This window comes from Citrus clementina, unplaced genomic scaffold (genome assembly GCF_000493195.1).
Source record: "Citrus clementina cultivar Clemenules unplaced genomic scaffold, Citrus_clementina_v1.0 scaffold_7, whole genome shotgun sequence".
Lineage (NCBI taxonomy): Eukaryota > Viridiplantae > Streptophyta > Magnoliopsida > Sapindales > Rutaceae > Citrus > Citrus x clementina.
In genome coordinates this window covers 1,224,544-1,240,906 of record NW_006262075.1, presented here as the reverse complement: position 1 = coordinate 1,240,906, position 16,363 = coordinate 1,224,544, and the positions used below count along the sequence as shown (strand labels likewise).

At 34.4% G+C, this 16,363-nt stretch overlaps 3 protein-coding genes and 1 pseudogene across 4 annotated transcripts; 3 read left to right on the top strand and 1 right to left on the bottom strand.

The window, feature by feature from the left end:
* Positions 1–1,626: 1,626 nt before the first annotated feature.
* LOC18037032 lies at positions 1,627–6,291 on the top strand. Of its 2 annotated transcripts, XM_024180544.1 has the most exons (8): positions 1,627–1,787; positions 1,907–2,136; positions 3,203–3,600; positions 3,698–3,728; positions 4,398–4,480; positions 4,593–4,768; positions 5,528–5,608; positions 5,983–6,291. In XM_024180544.1, the coding sequence occupies exons 2-8, from the start codon at positions 1,971–1,973 to the stop codon at positions 6,029–6,031; spliced, it is 984 nt and encodes a 327-aa protein (XP_024036312.1). In that variant the 5' UTR covers positions 1,627–1,787; positions 1,907–1,970; the 3' UTR covers positions 6,032–6,291. The 2 variants fall into 2 exon arrangements, with proteins under 2 accessions (XP_024036312.1, XP_006425506.1); XM_006425443.2 differs by having other exon boundaries at positions 1,627–2,136.
* Positions 6,292–6,374: 83 nt separating this feature from the next.
* On the bottom strand, positions 6,375–7,300 carry LOC18035824. The gene has a single exon (XM_006425445.2). The coding sequence runs from the start codon at positions 6,990–6,992 to the stop codon at positions 6,474–6,476; it is 519 nt and encodes a 172-aa protein (XP_006425508.1). The 5' UTR covers positions 6,993–7,300; the 3' UTR covers positions 6,375–6,473.
* A 623-nt stretch (positions 7,301–7,923) lies between these two features.
* LOC18036244 lies at positions 7,924–11,837 on the top strand. The gene is made up of 6 exons (XM_024180768.1): positions 7,924–8,273; positions 8,439–9,056; positions 10,100–10,185; positions 10,351–10,661; positions 10,783–10,854; positions 10,947–11,837. The coding sequence occupies exons 1-6, from the start codon at positions 8,096–8,098 to the stop codon at positions 11,227–11,229; spliced, it is 1,548 nt and encodes a 515-aa protein (XP_024036536.1). The 5' UTR covers positions 7,924–8,095; the 3' UTR covers positions 11,230–11,837.
* A 2,548-nt stretch (positions 11,838–14,385) lies between these two features.
* On the top strand, positions 14,386–15,562 carry LOC18036243 (annotated as a pseudogene).
* The last annotated feature ends 801 nt before the right edge of the window (positions 15,563–16,363 follow it).

Sequence of the window (16,363 nt, the reverse complement as noted above, 5' to 3'; positions counted from 1 at the left end):
AACATTTAATCACATAATAAAAGAGTCTACCAAGTTTACTCCTGAATAATTGACATTAATAATATACTAATTCCATAAATCATAACATAATTATAATAATTTATGCTAGTCACAATATATGAGAAATAGATGTGATTGGACACTTGTAATATATGTACTTACATAAGGTTATTGCTTTGGGAATTTAACTCTCTATTGTTGGTGCATTTATTTCTCATAAATCAGAATGGGCAGAAATTAAAATGAGTTTGAATTGAATGTAAAATGAGAATTAGAATAAATTGTTTGCTTGAGTTATATGAATCAAAATCAGAATGAATTGTATTCTTATAATTTGTTTATTTTGTATTGTAATTGGAATAATTTGTTACAAGACATCATAATACCCTTAAAACAAATAACTAAGTATTCTTTAGGGAAGTATATGCATGTTTATTATAACATTAGACGTAATATTATATATATATTAATATTATTTAACATTTAAAATTTAAATGGTATTTAATTTTCTTAAATGGTAAAAATGTCTATTTATTTCTCATTCTCATCCCCCCATTTTTTCACACATCCCCCTTAAAATAGAAGTCTTATTCCTTATTTCTAAATTTACTAGGAACCATAACTCTCATTCTCTTTCCACAATTGATTTGTTGGAAGTAAACAAAAACATAGTAGCAATTCCTCATTCTCATTCTTTAATCTAAGAAGTATACACATCCTGTATGTATTTATACAGTCGGATGATAGAAAATATTATAACTCGAAGGGTAATTTTTCTTTTACTACTCAAGTTATTGTTAAATAACAATTAAGTGCAAACAAATATTGTACCGTAACATTTTACTAATAAAAAGTACAAAATCTTATATTTTACTACTTTTTTATTAGTTGTCCGTTAATCAACATATAACCTACCAATTTTGCCCTCAATTTGAGGAAAAAATTATGAATTATGAATTAAATATAAATCATTATAATAAATAATTTTTATTCAATTAAATACTTAATTAGTTTTAATTATTAATTATCGACAAAATTAAAAATAAAAAATGTGTATTTTATCAATTAAATATAAAATTTTATTATTCAATACTTGAAATGTCTGTGATTGCTTGTATAATTGTATGTATGTATGTATGTGCATAAGCATGCAAGTGTTTGTGTCCATGTTTGTTTGTTAATTATATTTGTTTTTTAATTTTTATCAATAATTAATAATTAATATTGAATTTGATGAAAAATTATTGTAATAAATGCATTACAGACACCTTATGTTACAGGTTCTTTGTGTAAATATAAGCTTTTATTTAAATTTTTGGGCTTTCAAGACAGTGGTGAAATTTTTTACGTTTTATTAGCATTTATGTGTATTTTTCCTATTAAAGTAAGGAAAAAATTAATAATCTATATAGGTCATCTAACGGGAAAAATAATATTTTATAATTTTTTATTGGTAAAATATAATGGTACAATACGTGTCACACCTAATTGTTATTTCACGATGAATTAAGTGGTAAAAATTAAATAACTCTAATTGAAATGTTAGTTGCTTTGGACCGACATAAAAAAGTGATGGCCTGCCTTTTACGGGGTATTTAGCAGAAAGGTGGTATCTGGGCTGAAGAAATAATTAAAGGTTTGGGTTGAAGTTGATTGAAACGGGAGACCGGAGTTGTTAAAGGAGCCCATATGAACTCGAGTATAAATTATGTATCGTAGTCGTAGAAGTGTGATTGATGTTCGATGATCCGCGGTAAACGTATCTCCCTTGAAATCCCGCGACCCTGGTATCGAGACACCATTGTTGTCAATACTCAATTGTCTGAAACTCGAAAACTACATTACAACAACAACACACCTCATGCTCTTGGCCTGATTGTCTCTAAATTTCACCTGTACTGTGCAGCTATAAATATAAAGATCAGGGCATTGACTGCCTGAGCTCTTTTGACTTTTGACGGAGAAGACGAATGGGAGAAGGGAGAGAAGGAGATTGGGAGTGCAATGGGTGTAAGAATCGAAACTACGCGTTTAGATCTTTTTGCAACAGGTGCAAACAGCCCCGTCTTTTAGTCGACACCAAAACCCCTGCTGACTCGAAGTGGCTCCCTCGGATTGGCGATTGGATTTGCTCCGGTACCATCTCTTTACTTTCTGTCTCTCTCTCGCTTTCCATATTTATTCAGATTATTAGTTCCGGATTTGCTAGTTTTTACTGTTTACGGAAATGATTTTGATTTGTGGGTGGAATACATTTTGCTATGTTGTTGATGGGATTGAGGGTTTAGGAGTTGTAGCGAAGAGTTTCATGTTTTATAAACAAGGTGTTTAGAGCTGAATGATAGGTAACGTTAGGTTTGCTTGTAACATACTGACAATTTTAGCTTGAAAGAGAACACGTGTTTAGGTAATATGTCGCAACGAATTGCAGCTTGAAATCAGTTGAAATTGTCCACTTGCTTCTAGTGTTTGTTCTCTGTAATCAGTTTCACTTTTTTGTTCGACAAAGTGAGAAAGAAAATGAAAAGGAAATTTTAATTTTAGATTTGGATTGTATCGGACATTTGAGTCTGGGGTATGTTTGGCTATACCATTTTGGAACAGGATAGTATTATTTTCCTCTGCTTTTTACAGTTTTGTCACTTTAGTAACAACAGGGTTTTATTGTTTTCCAAGCTGAACGCTTGCTTTACAGGCTAACGAATAGCCTTGGGTATTTAATTCTTAGTTTGTTTCATAAAATCTTATGCGAAATGAGCATCGACAGGAATAGGAGAATGGTTTTACAATACATAATCATATACTAAACATGCTATAGATTAAGGAATTCTTAGTCTGGCATGGATGAATGAAGTGGTTTCAGACTCAACATTGTTAATTTTCAAGGTGCTAGATCACCTACTTTTGATTTGAAGGCTTGCTATTGATATGCTATTTTGTGAACTTCCATGCCAAATGTTGATGCTTTTGCAGTTCTTTGTTTTCCAATTCTTATATTGTGTTGGGCAAGATGAATTGCTTCTTTAATTTCTATTTTATTTTGTCAAGCGAGTTTCAGGAGCTTGCTATCAATTAGGTTGAGTTGTTTATGTTTTTTGTATGTGTATATTTGGTGTGGGATGGGCTGGTTGGTGTGCGTATAATTGGCTTCCTTTCCTCGTGGCTGCATTTGGGTTGGGTTTGTGTGGCAATGGATCAATAGGTTGCACTAACAACAATTATGCATCAAGAGAAAAGTGCAAAAAGTGCGGACAACCAAAGGAGATAGCAGCTATGCCAGCAATTGCAATGCCTGGAGCTTCTGTACCAACTTATTCACATTATTTTGATAGGGCCCCTGGAGGACTGGAACAAAAGATGAACATTGGTATAGGAAGCAATGGTGCTGTCCAACAGCTTCCTTTGAGCTCCAGCTGGTTATTGGGAGGGAATGAGAAGTTTGGAGTTAACACTGCTGCTTCTTGGCCTTTTGCTGGAAACCATAGTTCCGGAGTTCCATATGAGAACCCTAGTAATCAAGCGCCTCCTGTTATGAAAGAATGGCGCAATGGTGACTGGATATGCAACTGTGGTTTCCATAACTACTCTTCACGTGCACAGGTATGATAATACTGGCCCTATTTAATTATTCTTTTGCTGTTGACAAGAAAATTGTCATATCACATTTTGTATTTGATCGTGATTTGTTTCAATTCAGTGCAAGAAATGCAATGCTTCTATACCCCCAGGTACACTCTCATTCCTAGCCAAACTAATAAATACTTCTCTAGTTTTTGCACCTTGGATGTAAATTAGCTGTGTTTTTGGGTTAGAAAATATTGGTGATATATGTCAATTAATGTTTCCGATATTTGCCAAGATGCATGTTTTCTGATTGATGTTAGGCCTTATTGAGGACATGTGACATCACCAAGATGGGTTTAGATATGCACATTGCAAAACACCTCTCATTTATTGTGTAGCTTAGTTTTTTATCATTTTGTAGTAAAATATTTTTTAATGCTCCTGATTTCTTCTTTGACACCATCTTTTTACTTGGACGATCTGAAAATGTAGTTAATATGATTGTTCATTGTTTGCCTTTGCAGTCTGCTTTCAGCATGATCCCCTATATTCTGAAGTGGGATACTTGTATCTGTGACAGATTATATATGTGTCTGGCATTACACAAATTTTTCTGCTAAAGTTTAATGGCATTTAGAATTCCTCTCTTCTTTTCTCTTCCCCATCCCATTTTCCTTTATTAGTTTTATACTTGACCTGATATTATTCATAAACTCATCTCCTTTATAATGACCACCATGCATGCTCTCTTCGTCTTTGTATTCTTATTCTGATGGCCATCTAGAGTGATCTGCTATTTCTTATGTTTACTTTCTCATGGTTATTCTCTTTAGGGTATACAACACTTGGAACAAAGCGTTTGGCTTCAGAGGAGTTTGTTCATGACTGGGATAACAAGAGATTGAATTCAGGATATGTGAGTAACCATTTTCTGGTTTGGCATTTTAGATTATACTAACCAATGTAGCATGGTTAAAAACTTTCAACCTCTCCTCTCCCCTGTTCACTTTTTATGGATGAATGTGCAGACAAATGGACAGCAGAAGATGTATCCAGGAGTTGGGCAAGTGTTAGGATCTGCAGTTGACATGAAAATGGGAGCATATGCTCCATACGCAGGTGTAAGCTCAGGTGCGGTTCCAAGTTGGCAAGCATCTATGCAATTTCCATACCAACCAACAGTGCCTTCTCTTGTTGGAAAAGGGTAAATTATTATTATGCATCTCATTTTTCTTTTAAAAAAAAATTCATTTTCTTTTAAGATAATAAGACCTTATTTGGTATTAAAGTGTTGTGGCTTAAAAGTCATAAGTTATGTGGAAAAAAAGCTATAGTTATGGAATAAAAGTTGATAGTGTGTAGTTGTATAATTTTTAAATAATAGCTTTGATAAAAATTAGTAAAGATATTGTAGGTATATGAGTGTGGAATAAATTCAACTCAGCTTCCAATCACTGCAGCAAGTGTTTATCAAATACTTTATTGCTGTAGCTTAAGCCACAATACCAAACAGGGCCCAAATTGCTTTCTTTTTTCCCTTTTGTTAATTAAAATGATCAGGTGTTTCTCCTTTTTCATTTTTTTCTTTTTAGTTTGTCTGTTTTTTGGAAGCTTGTTGTAGTCAAAACAGATAATCGATTTGTAAATGAAGAAAGTAAAATCTATTGATTGGACAGTGGTATTTTACTGTTGGGGTTGCATTTAACAATTATTACCTCTGTATACAATTTGAATTTGGCATGCTGAATAAATTTTCAAGAGATGATGGTTTTTTGGCGGCATGTATGTGATGAAAAATAATAGGGACTTTAGGTATCTGTTGAATTTTACATTTCACATATATATGTTCAGTAACTGTATTGTGATAATAGAGGCTTTTCTGTTTTTGATATTTCTGTTACAAAAGGGTTTTCACAAATTCTTTTCTGATGATATCCTAAGTAAGCATGTTTTCACATGGCAGAGCGAAGCAATGGCGTAATGGAGACTGGATGTGCTCAAATTGCAACAATCATAATTATGCATCCCGTTCAGAGTGTAATAGGTTAGTATTTGGGATTGAATTTAAACCTCATTGATTGTCAGAAATACATGCTTCTTCCTTGGGAAATTTGTGAAGCTTGGATCATTTAAAGTCTGTGTTGGCTCCATTTGAATCTATCTCAGCTGATCTTGTTCCTTATTTTATCTGTTCAACATTTTCAGTTCAATGCAATTGTGATCTGTTTCTCTGTACTTTTTTGACTTGCTTTTCTGTCTAAAGTCCCTTATGGTTAAATTCTTCTTTTCCCCTTACCTGAATCCCGTCTTCTCTGTTTGGTGGCTTTGATCTTAACTAATCTGTACCAGTTCTTTTATGGAATTAAAAGCATATGCATCATTAAGTTGGTCTGACTTTTTGAAGATTTTCTTATGCAGGTGCAAGACTCAAAAAGAAACAGTGGTTCAGCCAGTCAGTGCGGCGTAGTTACAAAGCCGCAGAGGTGTTAGATTGTTGTAGTTTTGCTGGTAGTCATTGTAGCAAGCTGGCCAAAAACATGAAAGAATGTTGTACACCTGTTTCATTACCCTAGGTTGGTCACTTTAGAAAATAACTTCGATTCTAAGTAAGAGTGTGGATGTGAGTTATGTGAGTACCGTTTCATTTTCAAGGCTTGTTATGTCTCTACTCTCTACTACATTGTTGTTTTCAAGTTTCTTGAATTGCCAAAGTTAGATTTGTATTCACTTCTTGTGTTGATAACAAAAAATACAGGATGTTCCTTGTCCGAGTATTCTTGAAATCAGACGGACTATACCAATAATAAAGGTAAAAACACTTTATAATTTATATTCTAGATGATTCGAAAGTGTTTCTACAAGGGGAAGAGTTAGAATTAGAGAACTAAGGCACACTATCAAATCATGATTCATGAACCTTTGAACATGTTGGAAGGCGAGAGAGGAGCAGCATCCAACTGGTAAAGATTAAGTGAAGGCCCTACAAATCGAAACAGTATCCAAGCTCCGATCGTTATGAAAATGGAGGCGTAAGCAAACTTGTTGAGCCAGAAGAGCAAACCCTTCTCACCCATGTAAAGATCCATTGCCTTTTCACTCAGACTCATATCCTCCCACTTCTTCGGAGTTGCTGAAGCTTGCGTCTCCAAGGGTTGTTTTTCTCTCCCACGGCCCTCTCTCCGCTGTCTTTGCCTTCTTGAGCCTCGACGAAACCGTATTTCCACCGTGTCCGGCGGTGTTATAGGTGGAGGAACTGGCTGTGGGGCATCGTTGCTGCTACTGCCGCTGGTGCTGCTGATGGGTCTGAGTCTGATTGGTCGCCCACGGTAAGTATTTGTTGTGGCTGTTGTTGATGGTTTTAAAGGGATTCGGATGGATGATGATGGTGGTGCATTTGAAGCAAGCGTTTGGAGGATATTAGTGTTCATTACTGTTATTTCTTTGGCTTTCAACTAGTTTCAGACTTACGGGCAACACCAAGCAAGCAAATGGTTGGATGTGCTTACTCTGAGTATTTTATCCTTGCTCGTGTCTTTGATCACGTGCGGGAGCATCTATTTTATGTCTGAGGCTGTGGCCAATCATTTACTGCCCAATTCAAGATCCGCAGAAATCATCCACAATAACTCTAGCACTTTTTAGTAACTACGAATTACGATGTTATTTTTATTGCAATGGTATACTGTTAAAAATACTTGAATTTTACTCAAAAACATGATTGAATTATTTTATATGAGCAAAGCAAACTTAATGAAAAATGTATCTTAATATAATGGATACATATACTAATGGGTTGGTATCCCATTTGCAACCCATGCACTCAAATAGTTTGGATGCGATTCTCTTTTTAATAAGTGTTTATTTGCCTGTATTATTTAGAGTACAATAAATATTCATATAGTATTAAGTGAGGTCAATATTCGGACTCTGTCATAATAAGATTATTAAAGAGAATTCTGATCAATTTTTATTGTAATTATTAATAGAGTTAATATATATATATGTATGTATATATGTATGTATAATTTATAGATCATGATTCTCTCTTGATTTAATCATATCATGAGCAAATAACTCATTTGTTGATTTATTATTAATAAATAAATAAATTAAATCTTATCCATATACAACTATTAAAAAATATATAATAAAAAATTTTAAAAAACTCAGTAAAACTTCTATCAAGATAAGATTCTATTCCATAATTCATACATATATATTCGCCCCTTCTTGCGAGTTAGCAGGACGAGAATCCGAATTGGATTCGGACCTGTCAGTGGATTGCCAAAAGTACCCCTGGCTTTTTCCTTTTGTACATCGGTATCCGGTAATGCGGTTGTTTAATTTTGTGGACAAGCACTAAAAATAAAGAGGAGAAAACCTTGTTCTCCTAATATTCATTCATTAACCTTTCACTATTCGTTATTTTTGTATCTCTCCGTCGTCTTCACCTACAGAACAGTTATAGCCAGTTAGTTACTCACCTGCTTAAATTCAAGCGATCTGAACCGAGTTAGCTCGGTGTGCAGCCATGAATAACAACGATCTCAACCGACTCAAAAAGGAGGATCCGTTCCTTATTCAGTACCAATCCTCCGAACTCAGAATTGCCTCCGAGTTTCTCACCACGTGGCTCCCTTTCCTCTGCCGCGATCTCTGCCACAATTGCTCCAAAACCCTCTCCGATCGCATCCACTCTCTCGACCCAGGTAATTTATAATCTCAACTTTCTGCCGTTTTATCATTAGTTAATGATCCAATTACTTTTTGAACGTTTTATCATTAGTTTATTTTAGTTTTTCCTGCTTAGGATTTAGTGATTCTGAATTGTATTTTTTTTTCTCTCTTTGAACGTTTTATTTATTGGATTTCAGAATTAGATGGTGGTGAAAGGGAATTTGCGAATGTAGTTAAGAATAGAGCTTCAACTAGTGAGAACAATGTCGATTCAGGGAGCATGAATGATAACTGTGATAATTGTGATACAAATTCTCTTGGGAGTTGGAAAGACGCTGCAGAAACTAATTCAATGGGGAGTTGGAAAGATGGGACAAATGGGGGTTCCGAACCCGATCAAGAAGCTTCCGCAAGTAGTGGGTTAGCGTTTGAATCACACTTGGCTGAAACCCCAAGTCCACGCATGTCTTGGGCAGACATGGCTCAGGAAGATGAGCTTGAGGAGGAGGGAGAAGAAGAGCAGTGTAAAGTGAACAAGCAGGTGAATGATGGTGTTAATGTTTTGAAGGAAGAGTTGAGTGTTTCGAAGGTTGTTCAGAAGCCTATGTTGTCTAGGGAAGAGAGAGAGCACATGCGGTTTATGCATGTGAGGAGGAAGAAGGATTTCATATGTTTGGAGAAGATTAAAGGGAAAATTGTTAATATCTTGGCGGGACTTGAGCTGCATGAGGGTATTTTTAGTGCAGCTGAACAGAAGAGGATTGTTGACTTTGTTCATACGCTTAATGAGATGGGGAAAAAGGGAGAATTGAAAGGTTAGTTGTGCTTGTTACTGCACTCTGTATATGCTCTTTTAGCTAAATGCTTTTCTGTATCATCATACTTTTGTGCTTAGTTTCTCTTTGATATTATGATTAGGTGATTAGTCCGTGAGTATTATTACAGCTGCAAACTCTTCTACAATTTCTATTTTTTACAAACTTATATGTCTATCATGATTGATTGAATAAAATATGAACTAATATAAATAAATCATGTCGGCCAAGTGATGTTTTCATTCAACTAATTATGTTATGCCACATTAGTTTGTACAAAGATTTTGTAGCTGTATCTTTTATTCTTTGTCTATTATGCTTTTGATAATATTTGCTTAGTTTCTAGCTATATGTGATCACTATGGGCTCACTGCTCCATTCTTTGTGTGAATGCATGTGAATATGTGATTGGCCTGAGAACAAAGTGTCCATTTACTAATGATTCTAGATGGTTCAAATTAACCAGAATAAAAGAACTTAAGCTAACACCCATTACTATAATTGTAAACATGTTTAAATTTGCTATGTTTATTTACATCTACTTATTGTCTTGGATGATCAAGAGTACGATTAACTTATTGACAGATCAGTGTGTCTATATTACCAGCTTTCATTGACTTGACATGGAAATAGTCTTCTAGTCCAGGAGACTTGTGCGATACTTATCTCTTTGACAAAAGAACCTTAGGTTTCTACTTTTCAGATTTATACTACTGAAAGGATCTTCAATCAACAAAATGAGTTGTCATACACATTTTCATGATGAATATCTTTAATAAAAGCTAATACCTTTGCTATTTTTCATTTGATTTTTTATTTTATTCATATGCTTTGTGAGAGAGTTGATTTTATAACATTTTTTTTTATTTTAAAATAAAAAATATCATTTATCATTTGATGGATTAACTGAAGAGATATTCCTTGCTCATTTTTTCTTGCAAATGGTTTGTTTTCATTCAATGTGCCCTAAATTAAATATATATATTTTAATTATGTACATATTTTGATGCTGAGGGACAATATTATTGTTGGAATATTTGCAGAGAAAACGTATTCAGCACCCAAGAAGTGGATGAGGGGCAAAGGGCGCATAACTATCCAGTTTGGTTGCTGTTATAATTATGCAACTGTGAGTTTCCTTCACTATGTTGCTTGTATATGGTTGAATATAAGATGAAACCTCACTTTCTTATGGGGTTTTGATAATAATTGTATCTGGTAACATTATGATCATTAAATTTACTTTAGTAAATGGTTTTAAAGCTAATGATATTTTTTTTGGTTTTATTGTCAGGATAAAAATGGTAATCCACCGGGCATTCTTCAAAATGAACCTGTGGATCCTCTGCCTCATCTGTTTAAAGTGATCATCAGAAGGCTGGTCAAGTGGCATGTACTTCCTCCAACATGCGTGCCGGATAGCTGTATAGTTAACATCTATGAAGAAGGGGACTGCATACCACCTCATATAGATAACCACGATTTTGTTCGACCTTTTTGTACTGTTTCATTTCTCAGTGAGTGCAATATTGTTTTTGGATCAAACTTAAAGGTTGTAGGTGCTGGTGAGTTTGCTGGTTCAATTCCAATCGCTTTGCCTGTGGGGTAAGTATGATGTGCAACCCCCTTTCTTTTTGCAGGACTGTGCGTGGTTTTTCTTTTGAATTATATATTATATGCTGCATTTGTGATTTTCTGTTGCATGAGACTTATTAATTTCTTTCAGATCTGTTCTCGTCTTAAATGGGAATGCAGCTGATGTGGCAAAGCATTGTGTGCCTGCTGTTCCTACAAAGAGGTAGAAGTTAAGACCTTGTGATATTCATTAATGGTTGTTTGTATTAATTACTGTTATAGTTGATTTACTCTTCCGTCTTGCATTTCTTGTAGGATATCAATTACATTCAGAAAAATGGATGAATCGAAATGTCCTTTTGGGTTTGTTCCTGAGCCTGATTTACAGGGCATTCAGCCATTGCCTTATGATGCGGAGAAACCTAAAATTTTCAAATCTGATGGCCTAGCGAAGAAGCAGCGAGTTAGAAGAGAGCCTAAGATGGACGGAAGGGAACATGGGGAGAGAAGTGATGCCCGTTCACAACATCATTACCCAGGTCGTTATCAGCGTAGACCTACGGATAAGCCGAGGGTGAGAGTAAATCTGGGCAACTGATGGATTTCTATGAATATCTCAGATTCGGTCTGTGCAACTGCTGGTCTCAGCTCTGGATAGATGATGTTTGTTATGGCTGTTTTCTTTGGAGTTTCTTCTCAAGGTCATTTTAGGTTTTGAAGAAGCTGCTGAAAAGGAAGTGGTTGCATTTATACTAGTAATATGTGGTGATGCATGCCTTAAGCATACGTATTTGATTCTAACAATATCTACAAGTCTTTGCGTGACTGAATAGGGAGTTGGCAGCTGTGACAATTTCTTAATATGTAGCCTATTTGGCTTTGATATAAAGCATGCGACAAAGATATGATCATGAACCTTGGTTCTGTAGTTAGAAGTTTGGAAGTTCTGGATTTCTTTCATATCCTGACGCGGAAGTCGGTTGTTGAATAGCAAAGGTTAGCATCAAATGTTGGCTGGTGCTGGCATGGTTTTTGTACAAGTTTGAAGGACAAATAGGAGATCCTTGATTGATTTTTTATTATTGAGATGCCAAGCACAATTTTTTTGCACCTGTATTGGTACTCTATGAATTTATGTATTTATTTTTTCTGTTCTTATTCGGTTGAAGAATCTGAATCAATTAGGATTTTAAATGGTTGTGTATATTATACATGTAGTTAATTTTGCATTTTATGTCTGATATTTCGGTCCATCATGAGGTTTGTATTTAAGGTATTGATATTATGATGAGATGGAAATTACGATTTGGAACGCTTATAAACATGCAATGAGAAGAAGAATGAGAAGAAAAATGGTTGTTGTATATATTAGAGGTGATGGTACTGGAACGTGAAGAGTTTTGGTTGTGTTAATCAGACATTTTGCAGACGTTTTCTCTGGCTGTTTGCAAGGTGAAAATACTAGAAAAAGCGTCTTCTTATTCACAAATGAGTGTCATGATAATAATTCTCAACTTTTATATTAATGAGTAGGCTAACAGCAGAGTGAAACGAATCATTTTATACAAACGAGGACATACACAAAAGAGTTGCCTTTCAGTTGATGGTAGCAAAAGTGAAACTTCTATGTAAAAACATCTGATTGGTCTAGAGTGAGCGACTGACACAGAATCACCGACTTTGTACAAGATTTGCCTTTCAATTGCCAATAGCCTTCCTATCAAAAAAAAAAAAAAAAAAATTGCAACAGCCTTCGGCCTTCCTATCATTTTACTTTTTCTCTGTGACTAAAGTTATCTGATGAGATTCATTCAAACAAAAAAAGGTTATCTGATGAGATACCTTCCTTTTAAAATGATAACAACATAGCCCAAGAAAAGAAAAACTAAAGAAAGGTGAGAGAAAATGTGTTGAAATGAAGAGAGAAAGTGGACTGGGTAGAGAGAACAAAATTTTTCATTTTTCTTTCATCTTTCTCTCTTTTTAGCATTACTCAACTCATAATTCTCAAGATATTGTTAGCTGAAAATGACATACCACATTGTAAACATGTTCGTCCAATAAATTTTGAACACACTCACTTTTTTTCTTTTTGGTTTGAATTAAATAAGTGTCAAAAGATGGGAATTGGAAAATAATTAGGATTCTCTCATAATCTGATTTCTTTATGAGTAAAAATATATGTAGTGATTAGTAGTTCATAAATAAATAAAAATGAAGAAGTTAAATCTTACCAATACACTATCACTTAAAAGATATATGGCATAAGATCTTTAAAAACTTATGAGAACTCAGAATTGGAAAAATATAGCTTCATATTATTGTATAATGCTTTACACCATCAAAAGTGAGGGGAAATTTACTTAATTAGTTCAAAGTTTTTAGATTTTTCAAAATTAACCATTTTGATTTTTTCTATAATTACTAGTCAATTACAATAAGTGATTACCTTTTTCGTTCTTAGACAAAATATACATATATATATAGAATAAAAGGAAATAAAATTAGGGATCAAAATGATAATAGAGATTCAAACTAGAACCATAACAAAAAGCATGATATTAAAATTTCAATTTTAAGTTGTTATTACAACTGTGGTTGGAGCTGCAACAATTTGACTCTCAAGCACAAACAGAAGCGAGTTGTTGAGGCATTGAAAAACAACACAGTATTAATGTCTTAAATAAAAAAGAAAAAAAGAAACAAGTATCTCTACCTTAGTATTAATGTCTTGAAAGAAGAAAAAGAAACAAGCATCTTTACTTTACAATCTATACTAGTACTCTCATCTCAAGGAAACTAACAGCTGCTAGCAGTTCTTTGTTGAAAAATCCTTCTCAATTCTACATGGTGGTTCTTCCCTGCTTTTAGATCAAAAAGATTGAAATTTAATTCTACACAACCCTATTTAATTTGTTAGCATCAACATTCATACTCATCTATCATCAAAAGCATTACTACCTTATTTATAGCATTTAATAGTGTACATAACCAGCTTAGCTTTTAGTTAGTTATATGTCAGACTGAATGCCAAGTACTTGATTAGTTTTCATATGTTTACTTTCATTTCTTTTTTGTAAGGGTGAGTTTAGAAGTTGCTCTTACTAAAAAAAATGTATGTTCCTAATATTTTGACCATTACATGCTTGATTGCTGTTGCTGGTACTAATTATTTAACTTCAATTATTATTAAACACACAATTTTTAATTTTTAATTTTAATTTTTTTACTAGATGAAAATAAATATGTAATTATATCTTAACTATACACTCATATACACGTGGTAGAAAATCTTTAAAATAATAGCACAATTTATATCATCAGCACTGCATCTAAATTCTATAATTATAAAATTTATAAAGGTTATTTATTTCCGACAATAAAATTTGTACTCAAACTTTTAAAAGTTTGTAAATATGATCATAAAAAATCCTAATATTAACTAAATCAAATTATTATCCACATAAGTCATTTTACTATGCAATGAATTAATAATCAACATTTTTCTTCATTTTTTCTCGAACTCAAGTGATAGAGGGTGTAAAAGCTCAGTTAAAATCAACCAAGCTACTTATTCACAACGAACAAGTGCATACTTCAGATCAATATATAACTTCAACAACTAAGTTACCATTCTTGTTCGTCTCTCACCAAACTAATGAAGAAAGAGAAAGGTAATAATGTTAGATTTCGTAAACTCAACAAAGTAGAATCATTTTTGCTTATTTTAATTAAGTAATAACAAAGTAAAAAAATGCAATCGTTCCTAGTAGTTTCAGAAAAGCTAAAAAAAAGAACGTTAACGCTTCTTCATCTGGTCGAAACCTCGACGCTGGCTGCGCTGCGAGAAGATCCTGACGACGACGGTTTCACAGCAGAGGATGCAAGAATCAGTAAAGAGGGTTTGATACAGATGTTTAATGGCTTGACTCTGCTTGAAGAATTGGCTCTCGATGTGGGAAAGAATGTGAGAGGCAGCGGTTCGGCTTTGGAAGCGCTGAAGTCAAAGTGTGTAAATTTGAAAGTGTTGAAGCTAGGACAGTTGCATGTGTTTGTTTGGAGAGTAATTGGAAGCAGCTTGATGGGGTTGCCTTGCTGGAAATGGCTCGAGTCTTTGTCGATAAAGAATTTCGGGGACTTGAGTGATATGAGTTTGGTGCCCATTGGAAGAGGGTGCAGTAAGCTGGTTAAGCTTGAAGTTGAGGGATGAAAGAACATTATAGTTGATGGGTTGAGAACACTGGCTTGTTTGCTTCGCGAAACTCTTGTGGAGGTCAAGATCTATTGTTGTAAGAATCTTGGCGCTGTGGCATCATGCAAAGCTCTGGAGCCAATTTGTGATCGAATTCAAAAGCTGCATATTGACGCCCTTGCCTGTGGCTGGTCTCGATGAATGTCCCATTTTGGAGAACATTCGTATAAAGATGGAAGGAGATTCGCGAGAGAAGCAGTTATTGCGAGATGACAAAGCGTGGGGATTAAGCTGCCTCACAAGGTATCCTCGGCTTTTAAAATTGGTATTGGATTTTGGTGATACCGACGGGCATAATCAAGCCGCGCCTTATAGAGCAGCAGATTTGAGCACGTGGGATAGATTTGTGTTGAATGGAATTGGGAATTTGACATTGAAAGAGCTTGATAATTGGCCAGCAAAAGACCCTGATGTTAGCCAGAGGAGTCTATCGAGGCTTGCAGCTGCGTTGACAGGCAACTGTATTATGCTGAGGAAAGTGTTCGTACATTGCACTGCACGCGAACATTTCATGTCGATGTTGATTTCTCCAACTCCAAATCCTAAGAAAGCCAGGGATGCGCAGATCAAACTAGATTACTACCCCCCACCAGACGCCGATGATTCCTCTACAGAGATAAGAGTAGGGTCTCACCATCGTTTTGAAGATGCAATAAACGCCCGACCTACTCCTGATTGAAACTAGTCAATGATCAATGCTTTGTCCAAAGGCAAATTCAATACTAGCTGAATTAACAATCAAATGTGAATGAGTTTGATTTTGCTCAAAATTTTCGCCCGTGTGTAACGTGGTTCCCTATATTGCCTTAAGAAGGTTATGCGTGCATGAGTTTCCCTTTGTAATAAACGTTTTGACATTTAAATTTTGACGAATATTTATAATGTTGGAGATAATTCTCCAAACACTCCTTAGATATTGAATTATGAAACATATTTTTTAAGAATAATTCTAAGAAATTAATGTAACATATAATGTTTGAAATAATGTTTTACTATGATCAATATATTAAGGTTAGGCGGATATTCTCAATATTAGTGAGGGCATTAGTCCATCATTAAACCTGCGGTCTAATGATCTATAAATACCTATTAATTTACTAAAAAAAATCACTTTCATCGAAGTTAAAAATAAAATAAAATATTTTATAGGCACATCTAGAATAAACCTAAAATTCTTTTCTTTCATTAATTAATCATTTATGCTACCATCCGAAAAAAAAAGAAAAAAAAGAAAAATTAAAATTATTGAATTAGTCTCTCAATTACTGTGGAAGACATTTTTCTACAACAAGTAAACGCAGATTGTTGGATGGTTGAAGTACATTCAGAGCACTAGCTTATTAGTAGGTATTAATCATGATTTTTGTGGACCATGAAATGGTACCAGCGAGACAGTGCTCGCATGGCGCCACTCCAAGTCTCCAATTGACCAATTCTTTCGCCAACAAATTGTTTAGCAATTTTGTCACAGAATTTGCAA

Coding starts and splice junctions, on each gene's coding strand:
- LOC18037032 (XM_024180544.1), top strand. CDS start 1,971: ATGGGAGAAGGGAGAGAAGGAGATTGGGAGTGCAATGGGTGTAAGAAT. Junction 3,601..3,697: donor ACTACTCTTCACGTGCACAG/GTATGATAATAC, acceptor GTTTCAATTCAG/TGCAAGAAATGCAATGCTTC. Junction 4,769..5,527: donor CCTTCTCTTGTTGGAAAAGG/GTAAATTATTAT, acceptor TTCACATGGCAG/AGCGAAGCAATGGCGTAATG.
- LOC18035824 (XM_006425445.2), bottom strand. CDS start 6,992: ATGAACACTAATATCCTCCAAACGCTTGCTTCAAATGCACCACCATCA.
- LOC18036244 (XM_024180768.1), top strand. CDS start 8,096: ATGAATAACAACGATCTCAACCGACTCAAAAAGGAGGATCCGTTCCTT. Junction 9,057..10,099: donor GAAAAAGGGAGAATTGAAAG/GTTAGTTGTGCT, acceptor GAATATTTGCAG/AGAAAACGTATTCAGCACCC. Junction 10,186..10,350: donor GCTGTTATAATTATGCAACT/GTGAGTTTCCTT, acceptor TTTTATTGTCAG/GATAAAAATGGTAATCCACC.